The following is a 26,432-nucleotide window of genomic DNA, read 5'->3' as shown; positions in this document are numbered from 1 at the left end:
GCAACCCAAACATCCATAGCCCTGACTCCTTTCTGACCCCCCTGCACACCCTCCAAGCTCGCCTCACACGCATCCCGTAACGCAAGAACCACCGCCCGTTCCCTCTCATCACTCACTTGCTCCTCCACTTCCCTTTTGAAAGAGGGGTCAAGACAAGCACCAACTTCCCATTGCCCGTCCAACACCCCCTCCCCACATTGCACGCGGGTCTCACTCTCCAGCTGCCACCCGGCAGCCAGGGCTAGCTCGGTAAGCCGCTTTGGCCCCAGCACCGTGCGGACGTTCGATTCGCTGCCCTCGGGCTTACGGCACTCCAGTGCTGCCTGGGTGAGCGCAGCTAGTACGTGAGGCTGGGCAGAGGGGTGCGCCGCCACCAACGACCACTCAGCAAGGAGGAGACGCTTGCTGTGCTGCCTGAGGGCGCGGAGGGTGGAAAGGATAAGCGAGGGGGAGGCGAAGTACCATAGGCAGTGGGCGAGCACTGTTGCGTCGAAGGCCTTGCTTTCGCTGGCGGGTGACGAGGAGGTGGTGGAGGTGGGGGAAGAGAGGGAGGAGAGATATTCCAGGGGGGATTGTTGCACCCAAGTAATCCGCTTACCCAGCGGGCCTTGCGAGATGTGATCCTGTGCTTGGCCAAGAGTATACGGGGAACCTTCAGGAGTCATCAGTCGGCTGCTTTCCGCTCGCACCGCCAGGACAGGCAGCAGGGTGAGAAAAGCCAAGGGACGCACCATAATCCAATTCCGCCGGATCAACCGCCACCACCCTCCCCTCGTCGCCCACAGCAGAGGCAAGAACAGCCGTACAGTCCCCCTGCCCACATCCTAATTCCAGCACCTTGGAGCCAGCGGGGATGTTCCAGTGCTTCAGGAGCACCAGGCGGTGGAGGGTTTGGGAGTGCTGAATGCTGAAGTGGGCGGGGTCGTGTAAGGAGACACGAGCGATAGAGGTGGCATCGAGTTGAGTGGACATGTTGTGCTCGATGAGTGCTGGGCACAAGATGGCCGAGGTGGTTTAACGTAGCTAAGTGATGGTGGTTGAGGGGGGTTTGGGGTGAGGTGAGATTGTGCGTCAATAGCCAAATTTGTTGTGGCCGCTTCGTTACCCCGCTTGATAATGCTCTACATCCTCGTTTGTCTATCCGACAACCTCTTACTGGTCAAACGACCACCATTTTCTCTTAAAATTCCAGATTGACCAAGTACAGGCGTGCCTCATATACCTACACTGCCGTCTATATATACGCGCAACTCCATCAATCGCCTTACAGTCATCAGGCCTCATAGCGTCGCTCGTGTCCAGAAGTAGGCTTTGTAGTCAAAGGTAGGCCTTACGATTAACAAATACGTCGTAGGTTCGGTACAGATCCTACCTCCCTAACCGCGAACGCTACCTCTAACTACGACCGCTGCCTCTCAGTACAAGACTCGTTGCTGCGTCGACTACCTGTTATAGAAGACCTATCTATTGTTAGCTGCGACTCGTTGTCGCTAGCTGTTAGTGCAATACTTGAGGGGGTTGTCGTTTAGCCAGAAAGGGTGGTCGGATAGGCGAGGCGCTTTTGTAATGGCGTCAACTTGAAACTTGGAACTATAGCCTTCATCGTAGCTACTGAAGAGTTTTGGATGACGACATCCTGCAGGCCCAATTCCATGTGCGGAAGAACCCTCAGCACAGTAGGCCGCCGGGTTATGTGAGTGTACTGGGGCTACAGACGGCCAGTGATTCAAAGGGTCACCAGACATGGAGACATGATCTATTCTACGTGAACAATGACACAGATTGAAAGCAATATATAACCACCATGCCCGCTCATTCCCTTCTCCTCACCAACTCAAACCCAAACCTCGGCAACGTATTAATCTGCATAAAGCTCACATGACACGCTACGCGCTGGCACCTCATCTCCACCACTAGACTCTCTGCCTCGCTGGGGCAGGCGAACTCTACTGTTGTGCTATTCAGCTTGGCTGTGAGATCTAGCACGCCGAGCAGCTCTCCGCGCACGGGAAGGGCCGAGTATGACAAGGTGTCATAGTCTAGCTCATCCATACTGGAAGAGACGCTGTCCGAGGTCGCCGAGGGCGCAACAAGCTGCCAGACTTCGATTTCCGTTATATCCCCCTTGGTTGTGACATCCTTGGCACTCGCAGAAAACTCGGGAGGCGGCTTCCAGGAGAGCGCGCAGGCGTTGGCGCCGGTGGAGGGGATGGGGAAGCGCATGATTGTCGAGTCCTTCTCCTGCGTCAGCAGCTGCACACACAGCGGTAGATACAGAGAATAGGTGGGTGGCTTATCGAAGAGAATGAAGAAGAGGGAACCATGGAATACAGACCTCGACAGTAACATAGACCTGCACCCCCTGACCCCAGACGGAATTCTTCAACTTCCGGCTGACTCGTGCAATTCTATCCGGCCAAGCGCGGTGATAGACCCGGGGAGGAGAGATCATTTTCGCTGCCCTGTCTAACCCCAGTCTAGCATCCCCATAGGGGAGATCCTCGAGCTCAGACTCGGACAAGGGGTAGGCTTGGTACTTGGATAGTGTGGCGGGGAGGAGAGCGACGTTCACTGCTGATAGCAGCGCTAGGGCGAAGGAGAAGTAGAGGATGAGCTTGGGCAGCTGGGAGGGCTTGGATGACGTGAGGGCGGGGAGATTGTCTGAGGATTCCAGCGAGGGGGCAGAGTGGTCGTCCTCGGAGGAGGAGCGCTTCCCAAGACTTGCGCTGGAGTCTCCGCCATCGTCGTGGAGCGCAAGGGGCGCATACTGGGATGAGATGGACTCTGCTTTGGAGGAGAACATGGTGAGGGCCGGCCAAATAGCAGAGAAGAGCAGAGATGAGCAGAGATGAGCAGAGAGGAGCGAGGGGGGAGAGAGGAGTGAGAGGGCGCGCCGTGGGCGAAGGCAATGTTGAAGCAGGCCGTGGTGCCAGGTGCGAGGTAACAGCCCAGAATGAAAGCGACCGGGGGACTGGGACCCGACTGCATGACGTCTGCAGGGTACGCCTTGCTGCTCGCTGCATCCGCCAGAGAGAGTGCAGAGTACGTAGGATCGAAAACCCAGCCCTTGCCAGCAGTATGTACTAGGTACTATGTATGTACGTACGCATACTGAATCTGCATGCCCGGCCACCAGGCCAATCTACTAGTAGACCCCTGCTTGTGCCTCCACCTGTCAGGTCGCACAAGCGTGCATCGCGATTAACGCAGCCAAGACGGCGACCTCGACATACTACTGCTAGTGGTATTAGTACCTAAGGTACCATGCATTAGTACGGATGTACATACTGATAGTTTCCCCAAAGTTTTGACGCCGCCCCACTCAGGGACTAGCCATTTCGGGGGTGTAGCCGTGACGGGCTCCTTCTGGCAGGTAGGAATTCTGGCAGGTACGAAGGGCCTGGAGGGAGTTAAGACCGTCTGAGCATACCTCACCTTGCCCTCGCTCTCTGTACCGTGCTATGCTTGACCTCTGTCCACCATGCCCTCCCTCCTCACCCCAATCACCTTTCTGCTTGCCCTCAGCATCAGCATCAACCTCACATTTGCCGCGCACGCCGGCTTCCATGTCCAGTTTCCATGGATGACTCGCGGACCAAACCCCAAGACCCGGCCAGGGATAGACTCGTACAATCCTTTCTGCGGTACGTTCCCCTCCGTCTCCGGCCCACCAGAAGCGTAGGCTGATACGGACAAGGGGAGATTGTCCATAACCCCCAAGAATACGCCCGCCAGTCCCGCAGTTTCCTCTCCTTCTCCGGCCATCCTGGGGACCTTGTGACGGCCCTCTATGCCCGGCATAGAGTGCCAAGGAAGAGAGACGACTTCCCCCACATCATCCTGCAGGATGTGCCCATCCGCCCTTCGGGGCAGCTGTGTGTGAACGTCACGATACCATTTCAGGCCCACGTCGGCGAGATGGGAGTCATGTACTTCGAGGCGAGGGATCCGATCACGGGGAATGTGGAACACTATGTCAGTTTCTCCAGCTTGCAAGTAGTAGACCTGATGCTGATGCAAAGTTAGTGCTCCGACGTCAAGATGGCTAACATAGACGCTCTTCCGGAGGAGCATCCGGCTATGTGTGCGGCCAGCAACGAGACACTTATCCCGATGCCGGATGAGTACCTGTAGATACAGGTTAGAGAGCTGTCATGTCCTGCAATTATCATGTATGGTTCGCTTCTGAACGTGCAACTCTGCCCCCCCTTTCTCTCATCTTAACGTACAATGGGTCAACGTAACGGTACTCTATTAGTTAAAGATGTAGCACTCAAATTGTGACCACGTAAAATTTTTATCGGATTGATAGCCTTGAGAAGGCTAACGAGGCAGCTTCAAAGAAACACCAGCAGAAGAAAAAGCGTGTATAGAAGCAAGGAGTCTTGATAAAAAGAGGTGGGGGAGAATCTACTCGCTTAACTTGAGGCTAGTCAGCAGATTGCTCGTCAAGACTGTTGAGGAAGATAGCGACCAGGATTTTAGTCGTCAGGTTTTAGCGCTCTATATAAGGTGTAAGAGTCTGGATATAATACATGTAGGTGCAAAGAGGATACTCGAGATACTGCTTGATAATCTCTGTTTATACTGCTATGTAACGAACGTAGTGAAAACCATATGCTCAAAGAGGGTCCAAAGTTGGTGGTTTGTGGTGATCGCCCGTGGAATACCGTTAAAGATTGTTCCGTGTGAGACCTCAGTTATCCGCAGTCGAGTGGTACCTAGAGGTGTAGGTTCTCGTCCATCTCGTCCTTGTCCATGGTGTATTTGTGCCGCTAGTCGGCCTCGTTGGCCGTCACGGTGTACTTGTGACGCTTCTCGAGCGGGCTCTCCTCGTTAGCGTCCACGGTATATTTGTGGCGCTTCTCGAGCGGGCTCTCCTCGTTAGCATCCACGGTGTATTTGTGGCGCTTGTCGAGTGCGGGCTCGTCAGACACCACGGTGTACTTGTGACGTTTCTCGAGCGGGCTCTCCTCGTTAGCATCCACGGTGTACTTGTGGCGCTTCTCGAGTGCGACCTCCTCGTTAGCGTCCACCGTGTATTTGTGGCGCTTCTCGAGTGGGCTCTCCTCGTTAGCATCCACGGTGTATTTGTGGCGCTTCTCAAGTGGGCTCTCCTCGTTAGCATCCACGGTGTACTTGTGGCGCTTCTCGAGTGCGGGCTCGTCAGACACCACGGTGTACTTGTGGCGTTTGTCGAGTGCGAGCTCGTCAGATTGTACGTTGTATTGATGCCGAGCCAAAACAGCGGCGGGAACCGCTGCGGACTGAGCAAGGGGGATGTTCAGGCCGAGGCTGGCGAGGCTGAGCAGGGCGATGGTGAATTGCATTGTTGGAGTTTGCCGGCGGGTGTATGCTTTCGTTGGGCAAGGTGAAGAGGTGGCTCGTTGATGAGATGTTGTTAGTGTTCGTCATACCCTTAGGGAATTTATACGTTGCGACCAGTAAATTAAACCGTCAGTTCATAGCGTTTCGGCTATAATAGGCATGTCATCTGTGTATCACACAGCCCATGCCGTATAGGCCGACAGGCCCCAGTCCGTAAGTCTCTAGAACAGACGGGCTATAATAGCAAGCATCCTTGGCGTGCTGAGTTAGCCCTGGGGACGACAGCACTCTGGCTCAATGTGGAAGGTAAAGGTCACAACTCTTAGTATGATATTGCGCAATATCAAGCAAGCCAAGACATTAGTATGCTGGTTCCAAGTCATTGATAAGCGGCGGAGTCGTTCTTGATTCGATGGTATGTCTACCATCGCGGGCGGGGGTATGCTTTCATACATGGCTCGTAGCAGCTGCTTACGTCCAACAGCATATCAATACCATAGCTTTGCCTAAGGTAAGCGTAGAAAACCTATCGGCTGTATCCAACACCTGTTGCTAGCTTGTTCATAAGCCCGTTGGCTAGAAAAAAAACATCAATTACTAATAGCCGGTAAAAATATCCTTTCAAGCTTATAAAGAGATATTAGGCAAGGGCTGGAGCGTTGATATGCTGTTAGCGTAAGAACAGCTGTTAAAGCCCTGTTAAAGAACACACCTCCATCCCATAGGTAGTTGGCCACTAAGTCACCTGCTTAGTGGCCTGCTGTTGCATGAAGCACTACTCCGCCGCGACCCGGTGCAAGACTATCAGAATTCGCCTGCTAGCGCCGCAGCATGTATTCCCTGTTCCTGATATACCATTCCAAAGTTAAGCCGAGACAAATCCTCCCCTCGCCTAGTCTATTATTACTACTAGGAAGGGATAGTAGGAGTAGCGCATGATTTAGTTAAAGTGCATATACGAGATTCCTAAGTTGAGCCCAGTTAAATCCTCCCCTCCTCGTCTGGTCCACTATCATCACTAGAAAGGGATAATAGGAGTAGCGTATATTTAGTTATAGTGCATATGCGGGATTCCCAAGTTAAGCCGAGGCAAATCCTCTCTTCGTCTAATCCACTAACTAGAAAAGGATAGTAGGAGTGTATGCTTTAGTTTTAGTTTATATACAAAGCTCGTGGTGCGATCCGCTAGATAATTAATAGTATATTCTAGAGGTGAGGTCGGTGTTATTCGCTGGCGGCGCCAAGGACCCAGATCGGCGACAGGGATGCTGGCCAAGCTTCTTTGATCCTCCCTTCGGACCACCTACCTTTTTTAGTCCCGGGCCCTACCCGTTAACGCTAAGCCTGCCGCCCTAACCGCTGGCGGGCGCTAAGGACCTAGATGAGAGCGATACGGGCGTTGGCCGAGCTTTTTCAATAGTACTCCCTTCTTACTTCTTACCACCTACCCCTTTGGTCCTGACTATACATGAGAGGCGGGCAATAGCTTGTCATGTGAGCCTCCTCAAACTTCGTTGTCAGCCACCTGGCGAGCAAAAATCCCGAAGCAGGGATTAGTCATTAATAGCCCTAAGGGTGATCCCGGTGCCTAGTACCGCCTTAGTCTATCTACTTATCACATCATGCAGTTAGTTTGAATAGTGTACGATTGCGATACCTTCTGACTAGGGAGGATTGCCGGCATATACGAGTTCCTTTATATGTATGTGCTTTTTCTACTACTTTAGCTACTATGTATAAGTAGTGTAGTTTTTGTGGGGCCGCAACTACCCTACATGTGCTTCTCTGCTCACTGGCGCTCTCTACATTATCAAGAAAATCCTTCGAATTCGGAGACGACTAAGGTCTCTCTGGTGAATAATAGAGCATCTCGGTGGTGCGTCTCCTCCTGCGCCGCTCTTCTAGACAATGCGCAACTTGCCCACCAGTTGAGAGCGGATACGGCCATAGATGTGTTAAACACTGATAGCCCGCTCCTGGTGCTAAACAATCTCCTCGTCTCCCTCTGCTACCCTCAACGCACCGCCCTACCAGCACACTAAGATGTTCCCCAAAGCCCTGGCACCCCAGCTATGCGGTCTCTCCGTCAGCCTGCTCACAGCGCTAAGCGTCGGCCTCGTCCTGAATCTGGGCGCTCTCATCTTCTCCCTCCGCATCTTAACGCGCGGGACGCGGGATTACAGTGCGCCATATCCCATCTTCCCCTCACACCTGCTCATGACTAACCCACAGCAGCCTACCTCAGCGGTGACCGACCTCGAGAGCTTCCCCTAAAGGTCCGCACCATCCAAGCCGCCTTCCATGATGACCCCTCTCACTACGGGATGGAGGGCATCCCCGCCTGGGCTGAATGGAACGCGATACGCCCTCCCGGCAAGGGCTTCGTCTTCCTCGGGGAGGAGCACTTCGCATTCGGGGTGTCCATGTGGCACCAGATGCACTGCCTCAACCACATACGCGCTGTGCTCGTCAACGGGGATGACGGGTCGGACCATACGGCGCACTGCTTCCACTACCTACGGCAGGGCATTCTCTGTGCCGCCGACACAACTCTGGAGGCGGGCGGCGGGAGCATGAAATTGGACAATGGGGACTTAGTCGCGACGGGCGTAGGGACTGTGCATACCTGCCGGGACTGGACACAGATACATGATTGGTTGGAGAGCCAGCATGAGCAGTGGACGCCGGAGATGTATGAGAGGTTTAAGGAGTCTAGTTGAAGTGGTAGGTATGACATGGGGATGTAAAGATGATACGTCGTATGAGAATTAGACAACTATTCTTTGGGGTTTGTGTGGGAGAGTACTGGAGGGGGGCCAGTACGTCACAGCAAAGATTGCGGTAGAGGTGTATGTAGTACATTGATCATCTCTGCATGCCCTGTACAAGCAAGAATCCCATGATATGGCATCAGCCTAGTCTGGTACCCGTCACTCCTCGTCCGCATATCGATAACACAACGGCCAATCCTCCGTATCAAACAGCCTCCTCGGCGCCACAGGCACGCTCTGGACGTCGAAGGTCATCTGATGATCTACGTGCGCGTGGGGGTCGTAGCGTGGGTCAGACACGTTGTGCGAGTTTAGGGGCATGCCGGAGAAGGCGGCAAAGTTCGATGGGTGGTGACGCTGCCACTGTATTACAACTCAGGTTAGCAAGGTTGTACGACTGCAGTAGTGTATTGCAGTACTCCGTAGGCATCTACGTAAAGCGGGGAAGGAGCATGGGTGGGGTTCAGGGTCGTTCAGGGGTCGCACCTTACTCCACAAACGGTCAAGTTGCGCATGATGCAGCCAGAAAAGCGGGTCATTAGGCGTGAAGCTCGTGGCCATTTCCTGGCAATCCTCCTCCGGCAGGACCTTCGGGCAGTCTCCTGCCAAATCGCCCCCAACGAAATTGTGTACGTGGTTGTGCATTTGCGTCATTGAGTACTGGAACCTGAAAAAGTCGCCCGTGGTTTTCTCGGTCGAGTTGCGCACAAACTCCGGGCCGAGGGTGCGGTTTTGAGGCTGCTCATTGGGGAACCAGCCGGTGATGAGCGTCAGGTTCCTCCGCAGCGAGTGGGGGATGGGCCAGGCAAGCTCGAAGTTCCCGGTGGGCGGGGCAAAAGCGCCGGTGGTGACGGTACAGTCGGCCTCGGGGGAGGAGTCGCAGTCCCCCGTTCCGCCCAGGCCGTACTCCGGCGAGTCCTCAAACACTGGCGAGTTGAACAGGTCTGCGTGATCGCGCGACCAGTCCCAGTATGGTGTTGGCCCGCTGTACCCGCAGGTGCGGCGGAGGGAGGTGTCGAATAGGTAGGTGAACCAGCGGTCTGCGCCCGTGTAAGTCTATGTGCTCGGGGAAGAATCGCGAGGAACGTACGCCACGGCAAAAAGTAGGCATTCCCATGCGCGCTGTGCTCCACTGCTGCGTGCGAGTAGGAGAAATCGTCGTACAGGCTCCGCATTCCCTCAAGCACCGTCTGGTTCTCCGTCAAGGATAGTCGTTCGTGTCGTATATTTGCCAAGCACTACTCGGCATCAGCAAGTTCGCAACGTACGCGCTACTTACCTAGTACGGAAAGGAAGGAGCGCGCACCTTGACAGCTCCCACCCACTCGCCTTTCTCGCTATGCGTCAACTTCCGCCATTCTTTGCGTGTTAGCAGCTTGCCGCACTTTTGTGGTTGCCCCTCGTTCGATCCGTGCGCATATGGGAGGTGGGGGGTGGGGAGGACGGCGAGTACGGCGAGTACACAGAGGAACAGAATCGAACGGCCCATGGCCATCATGCAGCCAGGAGGGGAATAGAGAGCAGGCGTGTAGAGAAGATGAAGTCGCGATAGTCGCAGCCTAAATAGTCAACTTATTGGTACGATGGGAGAAGGCGCCTGGTCAGTGTGCCTGTGATTGGCTACTCCCATTGATGCACAGCATGCTTCTAATGCCACGGTAACCTATCTCTGAGAGAGAGTCTTAACGTCACAGGATGTGTTGATTGGTTATGTTATGTAAAATATCTGTAGGTGTGGCTGCCATACAAAATCTTACATTGATCCAACTGTACTCGTACCTATCATCCGTTTGTGGTGTCTCGCCCGATCTCCCTCCCTCCCCTTGTGCTACTAACAGCAAGAACCCGTCCTCCTCACCCATATCCATCTGGAGCCACAAGCGCAACGATGCACACCTCGACCTACCTCACCCGTCTCCTCGCTCTCCTCCTCTGCGTCGTCTTCCCCCTCTACCTCGCCCTCCGGGGCTCCACCTTGTTGTCCGACCTCGCACTTCTCCTCTCCTCCCTCTCAGAGCGCACTGAAGCCCTTCACGTTGCACTCACCTCCCCCCTTGCTACCCCTCCCACGCCAGTCTCTCAAGAAGCCTTCGAAGTTTCCGTCGAGCCCGTCAAACCTGTACGTGTACCCGAAGGCGGGAGGAGGAAGAGAGACCCTTCCCTTCCCTATGGGCTGGCGCACTCCATCAATTCCTTCGAGCAGTATCCATTCCTCGCCGAGCAAGTGCTCCAGCGGAAGCATGCGCGGTATTACAAACAGACGCCCGCGCAGAAGGCGTTAAGCAACAAGCTCGGCTATCCTGCGCACTTCGAGAAAGCCAGGAAGGGGATCGAGGTGAACGCCCGGTTCTTGGAACAGATCGCGCAGATTGCGAGGGAGGACTACCGCACCGGCCAGCGAGTGCTGGGGGACGATGAAGATGCAGATTTTGGACTTGTGGACCTGGCGTTTGGACACCTTACGCGAGACTGGAGCACGGAGGGCGTAAAGGAGAGGCAGGCCGTGTTTCCGCCTGTCCTGGATGCGCTCGAGCAACATTTTGGCGGGAGCGGGAGAGGGAAGAAGGTGCTTGTACCCGGAAGTGGCATGGGCAGGCTGGCAAGCGATATCGCTGATATTGGTGCGTCTATCTTACTTCGTTGAGTTAAAGGCGCGACCTCACATCGGCGCAGGATACGACGTCACGGCCAATGAGCTGGACTACAGCTCCATCCTAGCTTACCACCTGCTAACAAACCACACGAGCTCGCTGCACCAGCACACACTTCAGCCCTTCGTGACCCAATGGACGCATCAAGCCAACCCCACCTCGCGCTACTCCGCCATAACGGTGCCGGACCACTGGCCAAACAAGGCCGTCAAGCTCATCGAGGGCGACTTCTTGGAGATGTTCCCCCAGGACGCTGAGTTTGACGCCGTCGTCACACTGTTCTTCATCGACATGTCCGACAACGTGATTGACTTCCTGAGCAACATACATCGACTGCTGAAGCCTGGTGGCGTGTGGATCAACCTTGGACGTACGTTACTGTTCTCCTTTCCTCAAACACCGGCATTCGTACTTTTCTTGTGTGACCTGTCCACCACCAAACTCGGGCTGATGTGTACATAGCGCTGAAATGGGGCTCCTACAGCGCTCTCCAACTCTCCGCGGAGGAAGTGCTCCAGTTGGCAGATCTGCTCGGGTTCGACGTGGACCATACCTCAAGGAAGAGCATCGACAGCCTGTATGCCGAGCAGCTGGAGACTTTGCTGAAGTTTACTTATGGTGAGTGCCTGCCGTTTTCTTAGGAGGAGTGAGGACGATTGCTAATAGGGCGGGTAGTTACGCAGTTCTGGTCGGCGACGAAGAGGATATAAACGGGGGTTATATAGTCTTTGCTCATAGGATATAAGCTAGATGCCTTACAAAACTATATTTTTACAACTTGCTAAGACCGGAGGTATTAGGCTCGTATTCTTCTGTAAGAAGGCCACAGGATTTGCGGACTGCCGGGAATCACGTCAACAGTCTGTATTTAGCTATGCTCTCGCCAGCGAGATGTTGAGAGAGCAAGGCTCAGCTTTTGCATCAAAAAGGCTCTACCTTTAAAAGGCCCCTACCTACCTGACTGCGTGTGGTTTTTTGAGGGTTGTGAATGCTATCTTTGCGAGAGATAGGGTATGAAGAGTTGAACAAAGCCCGTCAAGTTGAGGTTAATAATTCGATTATGGAGACGGTGTACGACGTAGAGTTCTTCGGGTTGACTGTCATCTCTGGTGTTGGAATCTGGGGCTTCACAGACAGAGATGGTAAGATTTGAGATTTGATACATGAAGTTGGGACTGGTAATACGGGATGCCGGACCCAGACCATCGAGATCCATGGGAGTCCTATGTATACTAGGCAGTACGATGGTACCGGGGTGTGTCAGGCCCAGCTGGCTGTCTAGTACATACCCAGAAGAGGAATGACCGGGCGTCCCGTCTGTCTGGTCGTACCGGGTCGGAAGTTCGGGATTGTGGCCTTGCTAAGTAGGACAGAGCAGTACCAAGGGATTCCAACGGCCGCCCGGGGTCTGCATGTAAGCTCAGGTCATGGGCAGGTGGTAGCTTTCATGAAAAATCAATGTGATCTCACAGGGGCATTATTACTACGGGAATTAGCACCTCGGAGAAATATTAGGATGGAAAAGGGAACAGTTCTCCAGTTGGTTCCCGAGTCCATAAAGAATAGATGGTGTCGTTTCAGCCGGCGGTAAATGTTCAACCACGGTTCAGCCTCGTAAATTGCGCCAATGAGCCCCCCCCAATTCTGGTTTCATTTCCGACAAAGACAATAGTGGGCTTCCATTGATCGGGTATTGACGTTGCTATTGTTGACATGGTAGGCCGCTGTATAGCCGTATGCACCCCCACTAGATTTCCAGGGGCTGCTTGCTATTTTCTAGGATGCATCGTGGTGAACACGTTGTGAAAGGATAGACAATAGCAATGGATCCCTCTTATCCATGACCCCGGGAGGCTTGGCCTGGTATTTCATGGGCTATTGACAGGAGAACCAACGGAGTGGGAAGGTCGTGCTACCTACAAGAGATCTCTGGGACGAGTTGGATGCTACATCCTGGGCGACTTCAGTTCTTTACATAGGTAGTAGGCGTTTAGAAGCTCTCTCGGAGGTGGTGGGGTGCATTGAAACATTCGCTAAGTAACGAGCAACAATTAAAGTGCCAAGCCACCGGTCCAGCCGCCAGAAGGGGGTAAGTATGGCGTGCATACGCGAGACGTGCTGCGGCCTGCGGAAGGGCAGGTATTCACAAATGTCTGAATGGGCGTGAATGGGAGTCAATGGATGCAGAGAGTATGGGAGTCCCAGAAGTGTGGATGGCGATGGTTTTGGAAGCCGCGAAGGTTTACGAGTTGACGGTTGAGGTGCTGCAGAAAGTTGGCAGGCGTCAGCTTTGCCTTCCGAAGGTTTCCTTCCAGTTGGGGCCATATGCGCGTTGCCTTACGTCGTAGACACCAGGCGGCCAGGCCAGGCCACAGGCGATCCACCTATAACGGGGCGCAAAGATGGAAACTATACCGGATTGGGTGTTGAATAGAGACTGGCGCCAACCCTTTTCCAACAACAATGGCAACCAGGAGGGGGACAATAGCAACAACTCAACCCCAGCATCTCCAGCCCAACCACCATTTCTTCTTCGCTGCCACGCTCAAGTTCGAAGAAAGCGTTGCATGACTGGTTATTGGGCCGCTCAATTGCATTGCGTCTGCCTGCTGTCAACGTGGCAATCTGCAGGACCATGCTCCTCGAACAGACCAGAGGTGGTGCGCACAGCCTCCTGTTGCTGCTGATTCTACGGATACACGTCTCTTATCTCAACCGTGCTTGGTTTTAGGCAGCGAATTTTGGGGAGTTTTACTTGTGGAAACTTGGAGAACGACCTGGGTATATCGCTCTTCGTTTACAACCGCCCATGTCGTTCTTATCAAACCCATACGTACACACTGGACTCGACAGATCCAGTACAAGATAGTTCTACCCTCCCGCCGACAACCCTTGGGTTCCAAGTACCCAGTATGGATAAACGGCAAGCCACAGGCGGCAATGGCGCTCACACGACTCGGAAAGAACCCACGAGGTGTGTCTGTAAGGTTGTGAGTTGCACCGCGGAGTGGCCCCATCCCTGGCACGTCCCGCCAACACGCATCCTGCCGTCAAGTATTATGGGCCTAAACAGGAATGGACGAAAGCGGGTTGGAGCTGCAATGGCGCATTGATGGATGGGTGCTCAATCATGAATCCCAGGATCCATGTCTCTTCATCCGCACCCGTCGCTCCCGTTTCCTTCGCCAATGTGCTTAGGTACATCCCCTGAATCAGCTCTCCCTGCTGCCTCATTGATGACCTCACCAGCTCAAAGCACTGGCGCCTCATCTAGCCAAGGGTAGGTAGCCCAGGGGCAAACCAAACATTGTATTGTGAGTGCAAGGGTTTGTGATTCATCTCATATGTGGCTCTGTATTTGTACTTCGTCCCGCATGCTTTTGACCGCGCCTCGCATATATCCTCATCCTCTCCCTCTAGGACCCCCCTCTAAGAAGCCATTATAATCAACACTCTCCCAAGCGGCAGACGGCCCCCGGAGCAGATTCTCTGGCAAATATTGCCCTGGACAGTTGTGAACTGCATGGGAGCCCTTCCATCACCATCTGACCCCCATTTCAAGCTGCAGCCGCCCGATCCGTGTTGGCGCCGCAAAACTCCGGCATCTTCCCTCCTTTAACTGGGATTACTTCCCTGTCATCCATCCTGTTGGCACCCACCGGTTGGCTAGCCCGGAAACCTCACCCTCGAGCGGAAAAAATACACCGGAGGAACGTTGTCACTGGGTTTTCTTTTTATCGAGTGCGAGAAATAAATCAGCCAGCCGACCCCTAGTACCATTCTACACTTTGTCTTTACCTAAACAACCCTCAAATATTTGCCAGTCCTTACTGCATCATCCTGAAAGACCCGGAGGTCTTCCATTGGGGTCCCATCAACAATCTAAATGGATTTCCAAACCCAACCAGGCAATACACCGCGCAGCATTCCCAAAGACGGCACACGACAAATGCACGACACGTCACCTCCGCCTTATGCGCCTCCGAGGAGACCTAGTCTGACAGCACTTGCGACCAGAGGGGTCGACATGTCTCATTTTGCTCACCGTCACGGCCAGGCGGAAGGGAGGGTGTTCACACGTCCGCTTGTTACCACCATGCTTCCCGAAGGACCGGATGACGAATCGCCCACCTCCATGTCTCCGTTAAGTTTGTGCATCAATACCTCCATCAATATCTCCAAGAGCAACAACCTTGTCTGCCTCGTTGACTCGCCCGCCAACCATGCCAATGCCATTGCTGAGGCAGTGGTACAGGCCCTGCAGAAGCATAGCTCTGGTAGCTGCGGCATCCCCATGATTGACGGCGACGGCAACCCCCGACACATCAAAATTGAGGTGGATGCAGGCATTGTCGTCGACGGCATGGGGAACGTGGTTGGCAATGAGAAGATTATCGACGAGGTCCTGCGGCAGCGCGCAGAGCTTCGACGTCGCGATTTCCGCCGCCTCCAAGATGAGGCCGACGGACCTGATCTGGAATCCCAGCCTTCAACCAAACGCAGACGTTCTCAGTAAAACTGCACTGCCATACCTTAATTGTTTCCATTCACCTTATGGGTCATTCCCTCTTGGGGCACATACATCTATTTGGGCACGCATCTACTTGGGAGTTTTACTCGTCAACAGCAGCTCAACTGGGCCTTGCATGGCATGGGTTGCTGATAAATGGGGAAATCGGAGTTGGAAAGTGATGGGTTATTAGACTCGAAGAAAGAGGCGTTTTGTCCTGGGTTTACTGTATCCATGCATAGGGCACTTTACTACTACTAGGTATACCTATTCATGATTTTATGAACGACAATGAAAATCACCCCATTGTCTCATGATCCCCTGGTGTCTTTTGCGCCTGAATTCCGACTCAGCCCCAAGCATCAGCGTCTTCTTAGTGTGCCCAGTTCAATTCTGCTGGGAGAAGGGGGGTTCACCCTGGTAGTTCTAGAGTTTTGGTTGATCCGCACCACCAACAGCACATGAGCGCATGGTGGTATGAGATTGTCGCCGCACGGTTTGCTCAGCTGTGCAAGCATGTCGACACGAGCCACCACCCTGTGCCAACCACTGCGGATACCGCCCCAGCTTCCTGGACAGAGGCAACCCGGGGCCGTGGGAGCGGGAGTACCACGGTGGCTATGTATGCATGGTGGGAGCAATTGATCTATTTTTGTCAGGCCCTTATTTGGGGAAAATGCTGACATACAACATTCAATGAGGAAATCTCACCATGTCAAACATCGTATAAGTTCGACCGACCCTTGATGCCTGGACGTTGGCTCCGTTAAAGACAGACGAGGCAGTGGGCGGACGCTGGCGGTGAACAGTCGTCTGCCCACTTCAGGCAAGGATGCCCCTTTCGCAGTCAATCAATGGAAAAAAAATGATCACGGTGCTTCAGAAATAGAGTGTCTTTCATTAAATAAAAAAAAAGACTACGTAGAGGGGAAAAAACAAAAAATAATGGTTTCGCCCGGGCTCGAACCGGGGACCTTCTCGGAAGTTGTTAACATTATCTGTTAACGAGATGCCATAACCAACTAGACTACGAAACCAGTGATTGATTGATGGTAACCAATGGCGAATCTTGGATCTAAGTGTGTGCCACAGATCGTGGGCTCAGGCTACATGGTTCCAGACCCATTACACGACAGCTCCGATGTACACTTTCCGCGCGTGACATAAAGCTCGGAAACGGCAGTCCACCACCAGCCTCTAAGTTTGGATTTCTCGGAACGGGACAGATACCTAGATCTTCCCGGATGGTTATTACAGCGTGGTGCGGGACGGACATCGGAACTCTAATTCCTAGAGAGTCCCGACTGGCCATAGGTAAGGGAGCCTTACTCACGGAGAGTCCGACTGGTGGTTTCATACCGGGAGCCGTTGTAAGTGAGCACTGGTATTTATGATATGGACGGGGACCCCGATAGCAAGTGTCGACACTATCTCACCTTGCAGACATACGTTTGATACCAGGACCTGACCTGCAAAATGCCAGCTCCTTACAATGGCCAATGCTTATGTGGCGCTGTGCGCCTTGTAATCTCATCAGAACCAGCGGCCGTCCTGTCGTGCTACTGCCATCACTGCCAGCTTGGGGCTGGAGGGCCAAATCAAGTGGTAGGTCGACCCCTCTGCCGCTCCTCCAACTCTTCTTCAATGATGGGATGGAATATTCATTCATCTAGTATTCAGATTGCCAAGTTTTCGACGGCGGATGTCGAAGTCAAGGCGGACCAGGACAGCATCTGCAAGTACACCCTGACCGACACAGGTAGCGAACAGCCCAAGGAGAAGGCCTTCTGCCGGACCTGCGGATGCCCGTTGTGGACGGTGCCCTCGGCGGCGGCTGGCAAGTTTCTCATTGTGAGGACCGTGCTGCTAGAGAATGGGTGAGCAAAGCCCACCGGATGAATCCGCATTTGACGTAAAGAACACTGGCTGAAAATTGGCGTCAGGCTGGACCTCCGCCCTGGAAACGAGATCTTTGTCAAGAATAGACCAGCCTGGATGGCCGCGGCGGAAGACGTCCCGCAATGGGAGGGGCCCAGAAAGTGAAGTCGCTGAAGATCACTGAAGGAAGTGGGGGATTGCGGGTGGAAATGGAGACTTTGGATGCAAGAATTATGGGCCTGTACGGGGTGATGTTCTAAATCCACCAATCAAAGGCGCTTCCGAGAATTGGAAAGGAAGGAAGGCAGTTGTAGTCTAGTTGGAGACACTCCTTCCGAGGTTCGAGGGACCTCGGAAGCTTTCAGACTCCAGACTTCTTCATACCGCTTTGCTCCTCGCTTCTACCTTGGTTTCCCCCACCTGTCTCCCCTTTCCGTGTCACTCTTCCGCCGTGTGCGTGCGTCCGAGACTCTGCGGTCCCTGGCCCTGGTCCCTCCAAGTTCGGCCTCCAATGTCTGCCATTCAGAAAACCCCCCAAAGCCTCGAGGCCCCTCCGAAGCGCAAGCGGGTCAAGATCGATGTGGCCTGCGACACCTGCAGGGCGAGGAAGATCAAGTGTGACGGAGTGCGCCCAGGTGAGTTGATTTTTATTAGAATCGTAGGTCTTTGGCACGGTATTACGATATGTATAGGCCCTATCGTTCAATTTAAATTCATACAGTCTTGTTTACTATCCACAGTACCCGTCCAGGACGCACCTAGGTTATCATCACATTAGCCTCCTCCTTGTGCTCACAACTACCCACATTATTTACCACTCCCAATTCTCTACATGTTCAATTACCCAACTCATAATGAAATGGTAGGGGACGCATGTTGCATGAAGTGTCATGTTTATCTTCTCAGTGTAACATCAAGTGATGCTCTGAATCAGTCATCCAGCTAATTTGCCATGCTAATCGATGCTAACACGCGGACTATAGCATGCGGAAACTGCTACAAAAAGCCTGCTCTTCGGGGCAGATGTATATACAGTCACAACAGCGGTTCCAACGCTCCTAGAAGATCCTTGGACGTTCAATTTGACAGACAGGAGACACGGGGCCATGAACATCTACGGAGAGGCTCGAGTGCTTTCGCCTCCAGTCAGACATTGACAAACAACGTACAACTTTCTCGCTTGAATGGAAATGCGTCGCACTCTGGAGAGATACTGCGGCCACCATCTGCGTCAAACCCATCTCCTGCAGACAAGTCCACGGGTGAATATTCAGGGGCATCCCGTCCGGCGGTGCACAACATCAGCCCCTCTGTCATTGACTCCATGACTGCTGTTGTAGATGAGGGCACAAGCACCCGGGAATACTTTGGCAGCAGCAGCGCCGGCTCTTTTACGATGCAGATAAAACGAGCGATTGAAGCAAAGTTAGGGAAAGGCAACCAATACTTTCCCAGCCGAGAAACCGAGGCCGAGTCTGCTTCGCGGAGGGCCCGACTGGCTCCAACTATCAGCACTTGCTCCCTGTTCGACGACACAAACCGCGTCCTGCCCACGCGCAGGCAGGCCGACCACTTGATGGGCCTGTATTGGACCTATGTCGACCCTCTATATCCGTTCCTGGATCGGGATAAATGGGAGACATCGTACCGTGGTATTTTTGACGGATCTTTTATTATCGTTGACGAGCGCATCTTTCTGGCAACCCTCAATGTTGTATTTGCGCTTTCTACCCAGCTCTTCGAATCTCAAACCAAGGACCAGCGAGATGAATTGAGCAACGTGTACTTCAACAGGGCGCAGGACCTACTACCTTTAAATACATGGGAAGCCGGATCGATAGAGCTCGTCCAGTATTTACTGCTTAGTAGCCAGTATCTGCAGAGCACCGACCATCCCCATCAGACGTGGATGACTGTCGGGTCTGCTGTACGCATAGCCCAGGGATTGGGATTGCATCTCCGCGAGACTTCAGCAGAGCATACAGACGAGTTTGAGCGTGAGCTACTTCGAAGGGTATGGTACGGATGCGTTCTGATGGATAGGTAAGTGAGACTGGGGACTTATATCCAGTATCGGATGCTGACAAGTGAGTGCAGGATGGTTGCGGTCACTCACGGTCGCCCGTCCATGATATCGCCTAGCCTCGCTTCTGTTGTTCCTCTGCCACAGCAAGGCGGTGTCGGCACCACCGACGCCTCTTTCTTTGTCAAGTCCGTCGAGCTTTATGAGCTGATTCACCGGACTATACGGACCCTGTACCATGGCACCGGTGCACGATGCAAGAACGTGGCAGCTTCAGACAATGGAAGTTCAGCAGAAGGAGAAGAGCATATCGATCTTGGCATCGTCATGCAGTTGGACAGTGCCCTTGGCAGGTGGGAGAGGAAGCTTCCTGAGGGTCTGAAGTGTGTATCTGCGGAGCCCGGCGGTGAGGTCACCCGCCGACAGGCTGTCATCTTGCATATACGGTAAGTTTGTCAAAAAGAGAGATTGAAGTTAATATTTCAAACAGCGGGCTAACTAACGTATTTCAGTCTTCTTCACGCCCGGATTCTGCTCCTACGGCCGGTACTTGCGTCTTTCTGCCTCGCCCAGGACATGGAATCGTCCGGAGTGTCCGAAACTCTGGAGAACCGCGTCCTCCGAGAATGCGCTTTATTGTGCGTTTCTACTGCGCAGGGTGTCATTTCTACACTCTTGAAGTATCAAACTGCCGATGGAACGGTGGGTCCCCTGCCGGCATGGTGGTATCGAGTATATTACGTTCATACGGCGGCCACGATCCTGATTGCCGCGAAACTGCGCCCGGAGGTCTTTTCAGGGGCCGATCTAGGTCGCTCCTGGTGCCAGGCAATGTCGGTCCTCAAGGCGCACGAGAAATTTGGGCAGTCTGCGCGCAGGTGCGTTGCTGCGCTGCATTTCCTGTCCGCCAAGATGGCACAAGATGGTGGTGCAACAGCTGCCCCTGAGCCCTCGAGGGGAGGGATGGGACCAGGGGATGACGGCGATGAACACGGCGCCGCGCCGGGGCCTACGGAAATTCAGCAAACGGAGGGGGCAGAAGAATTCCCACTGTCTTTTGGTGACCTGGAAGATCTAGGGTTTCAAGATGTCGAGTTTGATGTGAACAATCTCTCGTGGCTGAACGACATGCACGGTACATGGGAACTTCTCAACCAGAGATGATAATTGTATGCACAAACAACACATATTATTCAACGGATCCGTCTATGTATTATGGTGCTACCTACTCAAATACCATCTTGTTCCTCACACGGCCCAGCTGGCTGATGCTGACCTCGACGACATCCCCGTCAATGAGGTACTTCGGCTCCTTCATACCCATAGCCACACCCGACGGCGTACCCGTCAGGATGACGGTTCCCGCCTCGATGGTAGTGCCCTGGCTGACAAAGCTGACAATGTCCTCGACGCCAAACAGCAGGTCGCTGGTCATGGTGTTCTGGCGCTCCTCGCCGTTGACGAGGGTACGCAGGTGCAGGTCCGAGGCGTTTCCGACGACGGTGGGCGACACAATCATGGGGCCCAGAGGCGCGAAGCGGTCGAAGCCCTTGCTGAAGCACCACTGGGGCACGCCGCCGGCCTTCTTGGGGTCACGTTGCCACCCGCGGCAGGACACGTCGTTAGAGGCGCAGTACCCGACGATGTGCGACAGGGCGGCCTCCTTGGGGATGTTGCGGCCTGTCTTGCCGATGACGATAGCCTGGTGGGGGTCTTGTCAGCTGAGAGGCTCAAGATGCCTTGGGGTAGGGTAGTTCCATGGTGGGGGGAGGGCATCTCACAAGCTCGCCCTCGTAGTCTACGGTGCCATCCTGGGCAACCTTGGGGATAGGGACGTCCTCGTCGAAGCCAGAGACGCAAGTCGAGGGCTTGATGAAAACTGAGGGGTACGGGGGCGGGGTGCGGCCGCCCTCCTTGATGTGCTTGATGTAGTTGAGGCCAATGCACCGGATGATGGGCACGTCGGAGGGCTTGAGGATGTTACGGAGGGCCTTGACGTGGACCTTGTCGCCCTTGACCAGCTCGGATACGGGAGACTGGCCCTTGAACTCGATGGCGTACAGGTCGTTGCTAGCGAGACGCTCCTCGAGCTCAGCGTCGGAAGCAATGCAGGGCTCACCAAACGTCTCGTTGCCGCTGTCGTCGACAAAGCGGATGAGTCTTGTCCACTGCTGGGGGGCCATTGTGTATGATGTGATGAATTGCGAGGTAAAACGGGGGGACCTATTTTGCAATACGGGGGAGTGAGGAGGCTGAGGCAGTGATATGGATGAACCCAGGACTGTTCAGTTTTGTAAAACTTGCGGGATGAGCATCGCCAGTTAAGGGAGATGGTCGGAATTGCCGCCGATGTAGCGGTTGTTGGGCGTCCGGAGGCGGCACCGGAGCCGCATCTTGGGGTTCCGAGAATCTCGGAGCGGAGATGGTGGAGAACCTCGGATGCCTTCCGGGGTCAAGTACACGTATTGAGTCCGGGGATAACTGGTGTCAGTGGCTGGTCAGAACTTGCGGGGTGCCATTTCAGGGCTACTCATTTGATATTTTCATTTATCAAGGCTTTAGATATTTGACTGGCTCATTCTCATTGGCTCCGGGCTGTGAAGATCACCAGTGATGGATGAGGCTCATGAGGAGCGGAGGCAGAATATTTATATTCATGGCGTTTCAATATGGAAGAATCGGACAATCAAGCGCTATGAAATCCCAACATGTCCAACATCCGCCAAGCACCTTCAAGGGTGCCTCAGCTCAAGAAGATCCAAGAAGGGGCCGTCGTTGCAGGCGACCAGGTACGCGGGCTCCGTCGCCGAGTCGTTGATGTGCTGAATCTTGGACCACGCGGGCACCGCAAAGGTATCTCTTGAGGCCCATTCGAAGACGGTCTTCTCCTGGCCGGGCGCCTCGATGATTGTGCGCCCCTTGCCCTCGACGCAGTGGTAGATGAAGGACGAGCTGTCCTGGGATGGGGGCGACTCGGAACTGGGGGCAACACGCTCCGCCTGCATTCCCAGAGTGGTGGACAGCGGCTTGCCATCCTTCTTCTTGTAGTGGTAGACGGAGTGCTTGCTGCCCTGGGAGTCGAGTTCCTTCTGTACCGGAGCCCAGGGGAAGCGCCACTCGCAAGGGTCGGTGAGCCTTTTCACACAGTCAGTTCATGGAGACGGGCAGAGGTGTAACTTAGACAAGAAGAAACTCACACGCTGGGATAGCGCTTCTCAGCATACCCCTCGGCAAAGTGGACGTGGGCGTAGCGGAACAGCGGCAGATTGAGCATGTCGAGCCAGATGATGGGCTTGTCGCTCTCGTTGCCGTGGTCGTGCCAGTGCCAGGTGGGTGTGACGACGACGTCGCCGCGCGAGAGGGGCATCTTCTTGCCCTCGACGGCGGTGAAGCCCTCGCCATCCATGATGAAACGGCAGGCGTAAGCGATGTGCCGGTGGGCGGGCGCCGTCTCGCCGGGGTTGACGACCTGCAGGCCGCCATAGATGGTGTCGGTGGTATGGGGGGATTCTTCTCTGGTCAGTTGTGGTCACGATGCCTCACCCCTCATGGAATAAACTCACCCATGTTGGGATTCACCAGCATCAGCACTCTCCTCTCAGCCTGCTCCTCTGGCACGAGCTTGGCCGCCAGCTCCAGCTGGGGAAGCATCTCGTGATACTTCCAGATGGCGGGCACAGAGCTTGGGTTGGGGCTGGGCGGCACCATGGCGCCCATCCTCGACCACAGAGGCTCGAGCTTCTTCGCCGGCAGGCCTTGGAGGAAGCTGTCCATGTTGACTTGGGTTTATGGCGTAGGTGGGAGTCAATGGCAGACAATGGCTAACAATGGTAGGAGATGAGGGGCTTGGGGGGTGTTTTTGTGTTCACTTGAGACGTCAGACGCAGGACGACTGTCGTGATATCTGTCGACTCGGTTACAACTCCAGTTGTTCAGCACAGAGCAAGGTGGGGTGTGACATGATCGAGAGATGCCACCTCGATCTCGGAACGTCATATGGATGAGACGGAGGGAAACCCGGGAGAGGGCTGGGGTCGGGACTCGGAACGGGCTTCCCCACATTCCTTCCGCTCCGAGACCCCAGATCCCCATACCCTCCACTGGGCGATGGATCTTCTCCATCTGCTATGATCTGACTGAGCCTCTTCAGCTTTCTGATAGTGAGAATGCAGACGTTAGTTTTTCAACAAGACCATCGTCGTACGTTCTGCTGCCGCGTCGCCTCATCTATGGCTCAGCCATGACCCCAGCCATCGCCTGCCTTGAAGTACGGGCCGAGGTACTCCATGTGAGTTGTTGTGGCCTGGCTTCGGGCTTGACACCCGAATGATCAGATTTGATGGGAAAGTCGACGATACCCCCAGGTGTCCAGGGTAGGAGATGGGAAGACGCTTCGTGTGGCTGCTCTTTAACTCGCAAGTACGAAGTACTTCGTACCTGAAGTGCCTGAGCTAACGGGCTGCTCCACACCCACCAGGAACACTCAACATTCCCCAACCTGATGGCCATCTTCAACCTCCCATCTGCAAACACCCCTCCACTTCCGGAAGCATTGGGCTTGAGTCCAGATGTGCATGCTGAACCAGACTCCCAGCAGTGCCACCCGCCTCCCCCCCTTTTCGCATCATTGATATCCGCCTCCTGATGATAAAACAACCGCTTCACCACTTTGACACTGAAGCTTGGGTCTCGCCGCCTCGCAGCTTTTAGCTCTTGCCATAAACCCCCTCACCAATGACAGCCGCCAATGCTCACCCTGGAATCCACAATTCAGCTCCAAACCACGACCCTGATCGTCGACCCCTCCCTCTGCCCCGCCTCCATCCGCGCGTTCCTCACCAGATAGCCCCTCCATCTGGGTGAAGCTCTGCGCGAGTATATTTATAGTTCCTCCTCGGTAGCCTCATCGTGTCTGTCACCTTTACCCGTTACCGTCCCCCCCCCCCCCCGGTCCTCCAGGAAAATTGGCGTTGATATCTGACCGACCCCCAACTACCCATACGCCACCGTCACCATGGCCGACCTCACCATCCGCAACCTGACCATCCATCCGCTCGAGCTCATCAGCGTCGAGCGTTTCGAGGCTAAGAAGGAACAGACCGGCGACGCCATCACCAACACCATTGGCACCATCTCCAGCTTTCTCAACGCCACCGACTTCTCCTCTAGCAAGATCGTCGCCAAGGGCGACCCCCACAAGAAGGACAATGTCAGCGTCAAGGTCGACCCCTTCCGCGTCAAGCAGACCGACGTCCGCACCGCCGACCCCAGCCGCGAGGTCATCCGCCTCGTCTTCAAGTCCCAGGACAAGAAGTACGAGGTCGACGTGCCCAGCCCCAACGCCAAGTCGGCCACCATGAAGAAGCTCGACGGCGGCAGCCAGGAGCTCACGGCCGTCTACGTCACCACCGGCGCCGTCCTCGCCGTCCTCTCCTCCGCCCGCCTCGACGCCTGGATGCGCGAGCTGCACAACGACTGGCCCCTCCAGGTCCTCTCCATCCCCGGAACACACAACTCGCCCACCTGCCACAAGGCCCTGCCCTCGGTCCGCTGCCAGGCCGTCTCCGTCCCCGACCAGCTGCACAACGGCGTCCGCTTCCTCGACGTCCGCGTCTCCGCCGACCCGACCGACCCCAACCTGTCCCTCGTCCACAGCGCCTTCCCCATCTCCCTCACGGGCACCAAGTACCTCGCCGAGATGCTCGACGACATCTACAGCTTCCTCGAGAAGAACCCCAGCGAGGTCATCATCATGAGCCTCAAGCGCGAGGGTACCGGCAAGGGCACCGACGAGCACATGGGCCGCCACCTCAAGAGCAACTACGTCGACAGGAAGACGGAGCGCTGGTGGACCGAGCCCCGCGTCCCCCGCCTAGGCGAGGCGCGCGGCCGAATCGTCCTCATGCGCCGCTTCGGCATCGACGGCGAGCTACGCAAGTGCCACGGCAACAAGGGCTTCGGCATCGACGCGCAGGGCTGGCCCGACAACTGCGAGGACGGCAAGATCGGCGACGGGCACATTCGCGTGCAGGACTTCTACGAGGTCACCGAGAGCCAGAACGTCGAGAAGAAGATTGAGTTCTCGCGGGGCCAGCTCGAGCGCGCGGCCTCGCAGCACTACTCCATCGAGGGAGAGAGGAAGCGCGAGCAGCCGCCGCCCTTCTTCATGAACTTCCTCACCGCCAGCAACTTCTTCAGCGCCAGCTGCTGGCCCGAGCGCATCGCCGCCAAGGTCAACCCGGCCATTGTCGAGTACCTCTGCATCAAGCACGGCGAGGATGGCAAGGGGCCTCGGAAGCTCAAGGTTGGCTCGGGTGGTGCGGGTGTCGTGGTGACGGACTGGGTTGGCGCACACGACGACTGGGATCTGATCCGGTGTGTTGTGGGCATGAATGCCCGGCTACAGCTGAAGCGATAGACGTAGGTAGGGTTTAGATGCCATTGTTTAATGGTGGGGAGTAAAATTTTGGATAACATCAAGCGGGCATGGCACGGAGACAGTTGATAGATCAATAGTATTTTATTTGGTAGAAGCTCATTTGTAGTTCCGTCGTCGGACATCCCATGTGTTGTTACTGTGTCACAGCGTTAGCAGCTGCTTCCTCTATGCATAATCAAGTTTATTTCAAGTGAAAGCAAGAGGGTAAGGGTGTCAGTTCTCCAAGGTGAAAAAGTGTTCGTCACGATGAACTCAGATAGAGCTAATAAAGAAATCATCACGAAAATTGGGGTTGGGCATAAAAGAAGAAAAAAACAGCAGTCACTTACCATAAGAGTATCGTGAGATAATCCTCAAGTCTAAGTTGCTTACCTAGCCCGAACGTTAGCATCCGTCTGGCCAAGGCTTGTTTAAACAATGATGAAAAAACTGCCATGGTCTAGCTGTCATTGAGGTTAGCTTCAATTTCATGCCGTGTCGACGATCACTAGTTTAACGTACCGACCAAGTCAGATGTTGAATGTTTGTTCATGTCCCAGCAATACAAGATTGTGAGATCAAACAGTGTGAATACGTGATCAGCTCATCACGATGGCAGCATCAATGAGAATTAAACAGAAAATTCATTTTTGTACCTAGGTGCCGATGCGTTAGTCGACAATGTACAAACATCAAAGATTGATAGATTCAGCTCCAGCGTGCCACAGTCAGGTGACGAAGTGTCAACAAGAGTCCCCTCTGCCCTCCCACCACAAGGTTTGTACGCCTTGCTGTCTTAGGGATGGAAGGACAGCGAGGGTCGTTTATGTCCGCCCGTTCGTTCAATTTTTCA

General features: G+C 54.5%; 12 protein-coding genes and 1 non-coding gene across 13 annotated transcripts; 7 read left to right on the top strand and 6 right to left on the bottom strand.

Annotated features, from left to right (window-relative positions):
- Window positions 1–1,812: 1,812 nt before the first annotated feature.
- Window positions 1,813–2,803, bottom strand: ACO1O0_001188 (uncharacterized protein; the record flags this gene model as incomplete). The annotated part of the gene is made up of 2 exons (XM_083190678.1): window positions 1,813–2,253; window positions 2,336–2,803. The coding sequence occupies 2 exons, from the start codon at window positions 2,801–2,803 to the stop codon at window positions 1,813–1,815; spliced, it is 909 nt and encodes a 302-aa protein (XP_083054537.1).
- A 678-nt stretch (window positions 2,804–3,481) lies between these two features.
- Window positions 3,482–4,134, top strand: ACO1O0_001187 (uncharacterized protein; the record flags this gene model as incomplete). Its single annotated transcript, XM_083190677.1, has 3 exons — window positions 3,482–3,644; window positions 3,698–3,975; window positions 4,027–4,134. The coding sequence occupies 3 exons, from the start codon at window positions 3,482–3,484 to the stop codon at window positions 4,132–4,134; spliced, it is 549 nt and encodes a 182-aa protein (XP_083054536.1).
- A 641-nt stretch (window positions 4,135–4,775) lies between these two features.
- Window positions 4,776–5,330, bottom strand: ACO1O0_001186 (uncharacterized protein; the record flags this gene model as incomplete). Its single annotated transcript, XM_083190676.1, has 1 exon — window positions 4,776–5,330. The coding sequence occupies one exon, from the start codon at window positions 5,328–5,330 to the stop codon at window positions 4,776–4,778; it is 555 nt and encodes a 184-aa protein (XP_083054535.1).
- A 2,041-nt stretch (window positions 5,331–7,371) lies between these two features.
- On the top strand, window positions 7,372–8,048 carry ACO1O0_001185 (uncharacterized protein; the record flags this gene model as incomplete). The annotated part of the gene is made up of 2 exons (XM_083190675.1): window positions 7,372–7,510; window positions 7,564–8,048. The coding sequence occupies 2 exons, from the start codon at window positions 7,372–7,374 to the stop codon at window positions 8,046–8,048; spliced, it is 624 nt and encodes a 207-aa protein (XP_083054534.1).
- A 210-nt stretch (window positions 8,049–8,258) lies between these two features.
- Window positions 8,259–9,594, bottom strand: ACO1O0_001184 (tyrosinase family protein; the record flags this gene model as incomplete). The annotated part of the gene is made up of 4 exons (XM_083190674.1): window positions 8,259–8,462; window positions 8,586–9,139; window positions 9,190–9,337; window positions 9,406–9,594. The coding sequence occupies 4 exons, from the start codon at window positions 9,592–9,594 to the stop codon at window positions 8,259–8,261; spliced, it is 1,095 nt and encodes a 364-aa protein (XP_083054533.1).
- Window positions 9,595–9,987: 393 nt separating this feature from the next.
- Window positions 9,988–11,460, top strand: ACO1O0_001183 (uncharacterized protein; the record flags this gene model as incomplete). Its single annotated transcript, XM_083190673.1, has 4 exons — window positions 9,988–10,720; window positions 10,773–11,120; window positions 11,213–11,368; window positions 11,426–11,460. The coding sequence occupies 4 exons, from the start codon at window positions 9,988–9,990 to the stop codon at window positions 11,458–11,460; spliced, it is 1,272 nt and encodes a 423-aa protein (XP_083054532.1).
- A 3,386-nt stretch (window positions 11,461–14,846) lies between these two features.
- ACO1O0_001182 (uncharacterized protein) lies at window positions 14,847–15,266 on the top strand (the record flags this gene model as incomplete). Its single annotated transcript, XM_083190672.1, has 1 exon — window positions 14,847–15,266. One exon carries the CDS (start codon window positions 14,847–14,849, stop codon window positions 15,264–15,266), a length of 420 nt encoding a protein of 139 aa, XP_083054531.1.
- A 940-nt stretch (window positions 15,267–16,206) lies between these two features.
- Window positions 16,207–16,297, bottom strand: ACO1O0_001181. The gene has a single exon. It is a non-coding gene; the product is annotated as a tRNA-Val (tRNA).
- Window positions 16,298–16,752: 455 nt separating this feature from the next.
- ACO1O0_001180 (uncharacterized protein) lies at window positions 16,753–17,141 on the top strand (the record flags this gene model as incomplete). The annotated part of the gene is made up of 2 exons (XM_083190671.1): window positions 16,753–16,775; window positions 16,934–17,141. 2 exons carry the CDS (start codon window positions 16,753–16,755, stop codon window positions 17,139–17,141), a joined length of 231 nt encoding a protein of 76 aa, XP_083054530.1.
- Window positions 17,142–17,649: 508 nt separating this feature from the next.
- On the top strand, window positions 17,650–20,325 carry ACO1O0_001179 (uncharacterized protein; the record flags this gene model as incomplete). Its single annotated transcript, XM_083190670.1, has 4 exons — window positions 17,650–17,773; window positions 18,389–19,181; window positions 19,236–19,607; window positions 19,674–20,325. 4 exons carry the CDS (start codon window positions 17,650–17,652, stop codon window positions 20,323–20,325), a joined length of 1,941 nt encoding a protein of 646 aa, XP_083054529.1.
- Window positions 20,326–20,386: 61 nt separating this feature from the next.
- Window positions 20,387–21,344, bottom strand: ACO1O0_001178 (fumarylacetoacetate hydrolase family protein; the record flags this gene model as incomplete). The annotated part of the gene is made up of 2 exons (XM_083190669.1): window positions 20,387–20,863; window positions 20,943–21,344. 2 exons carry the CDS (start codon window positions 21,342–21,344, stop codon window positions 20,387–20,389), a joined length of 879 nt encoding a protein of 292 aa, XP_083054528.1.
- Window positions 21,345–21,893: 549 nt separating this feature from the next.
- Window positions 21,894–22,935, bottom strand: ACO1O0_001177 (RmlC-like cupin domain-containing protein; the record flags this gene model as incomplete). The annotated part of the gene is made up of 3 exons (XM_083190668.1): window positions 21,894–22,296; window positions 22,359–22,674; window positions 22,725–22,935. The coding sequence occupies 3 exons, from the start codon at window positions 22,933–22,935 to the stop codon at window positions 21,894–21,896; spliced, it is 930 nt and encodes a 309-aa protein (XP_083054527.1).
- A 1,240-nt stretch (window positions 22,936–24,175) lies between these two features.
- On the top strand, window positions 24,176–25,579 carry ACO1O0_001176 (PLC-like phosphodiesterase; the record flags this gene model as incomplete). The annotated part of the gene is made up of 1 exon (XM_083190667.1): window positions 24,176–25,579. The coding sequence occupies one exon, from the start codon at window positions 24,176–24,178 to the stop codon at window positions 25,577–25,579; it is 1,404 nt and encodes a 467-aa protein (XP_083054526.1).
- Window positions 25,580–26,432: the final 853 nt, after the last annotated feature.

Source organism: Amphichorda felina (genome assembly GCF_050947745.1).
Source record: "Amphichorda felina strain 45539 chromosome Unknown scaffold_1, whole genome shotgun sequence".
Classification (NCBI taxonomy): Eukaryota; Fungi; Ascomycota; class Sordariomycetes; order Hypocreales; family Bionectriaceae; genus Amphichorda; species Amphichorda felina.
Note: the sequence above shows the minus strand (reverse complement) of the source record. Positions and strands in the feature narration are given on the sequence as shown.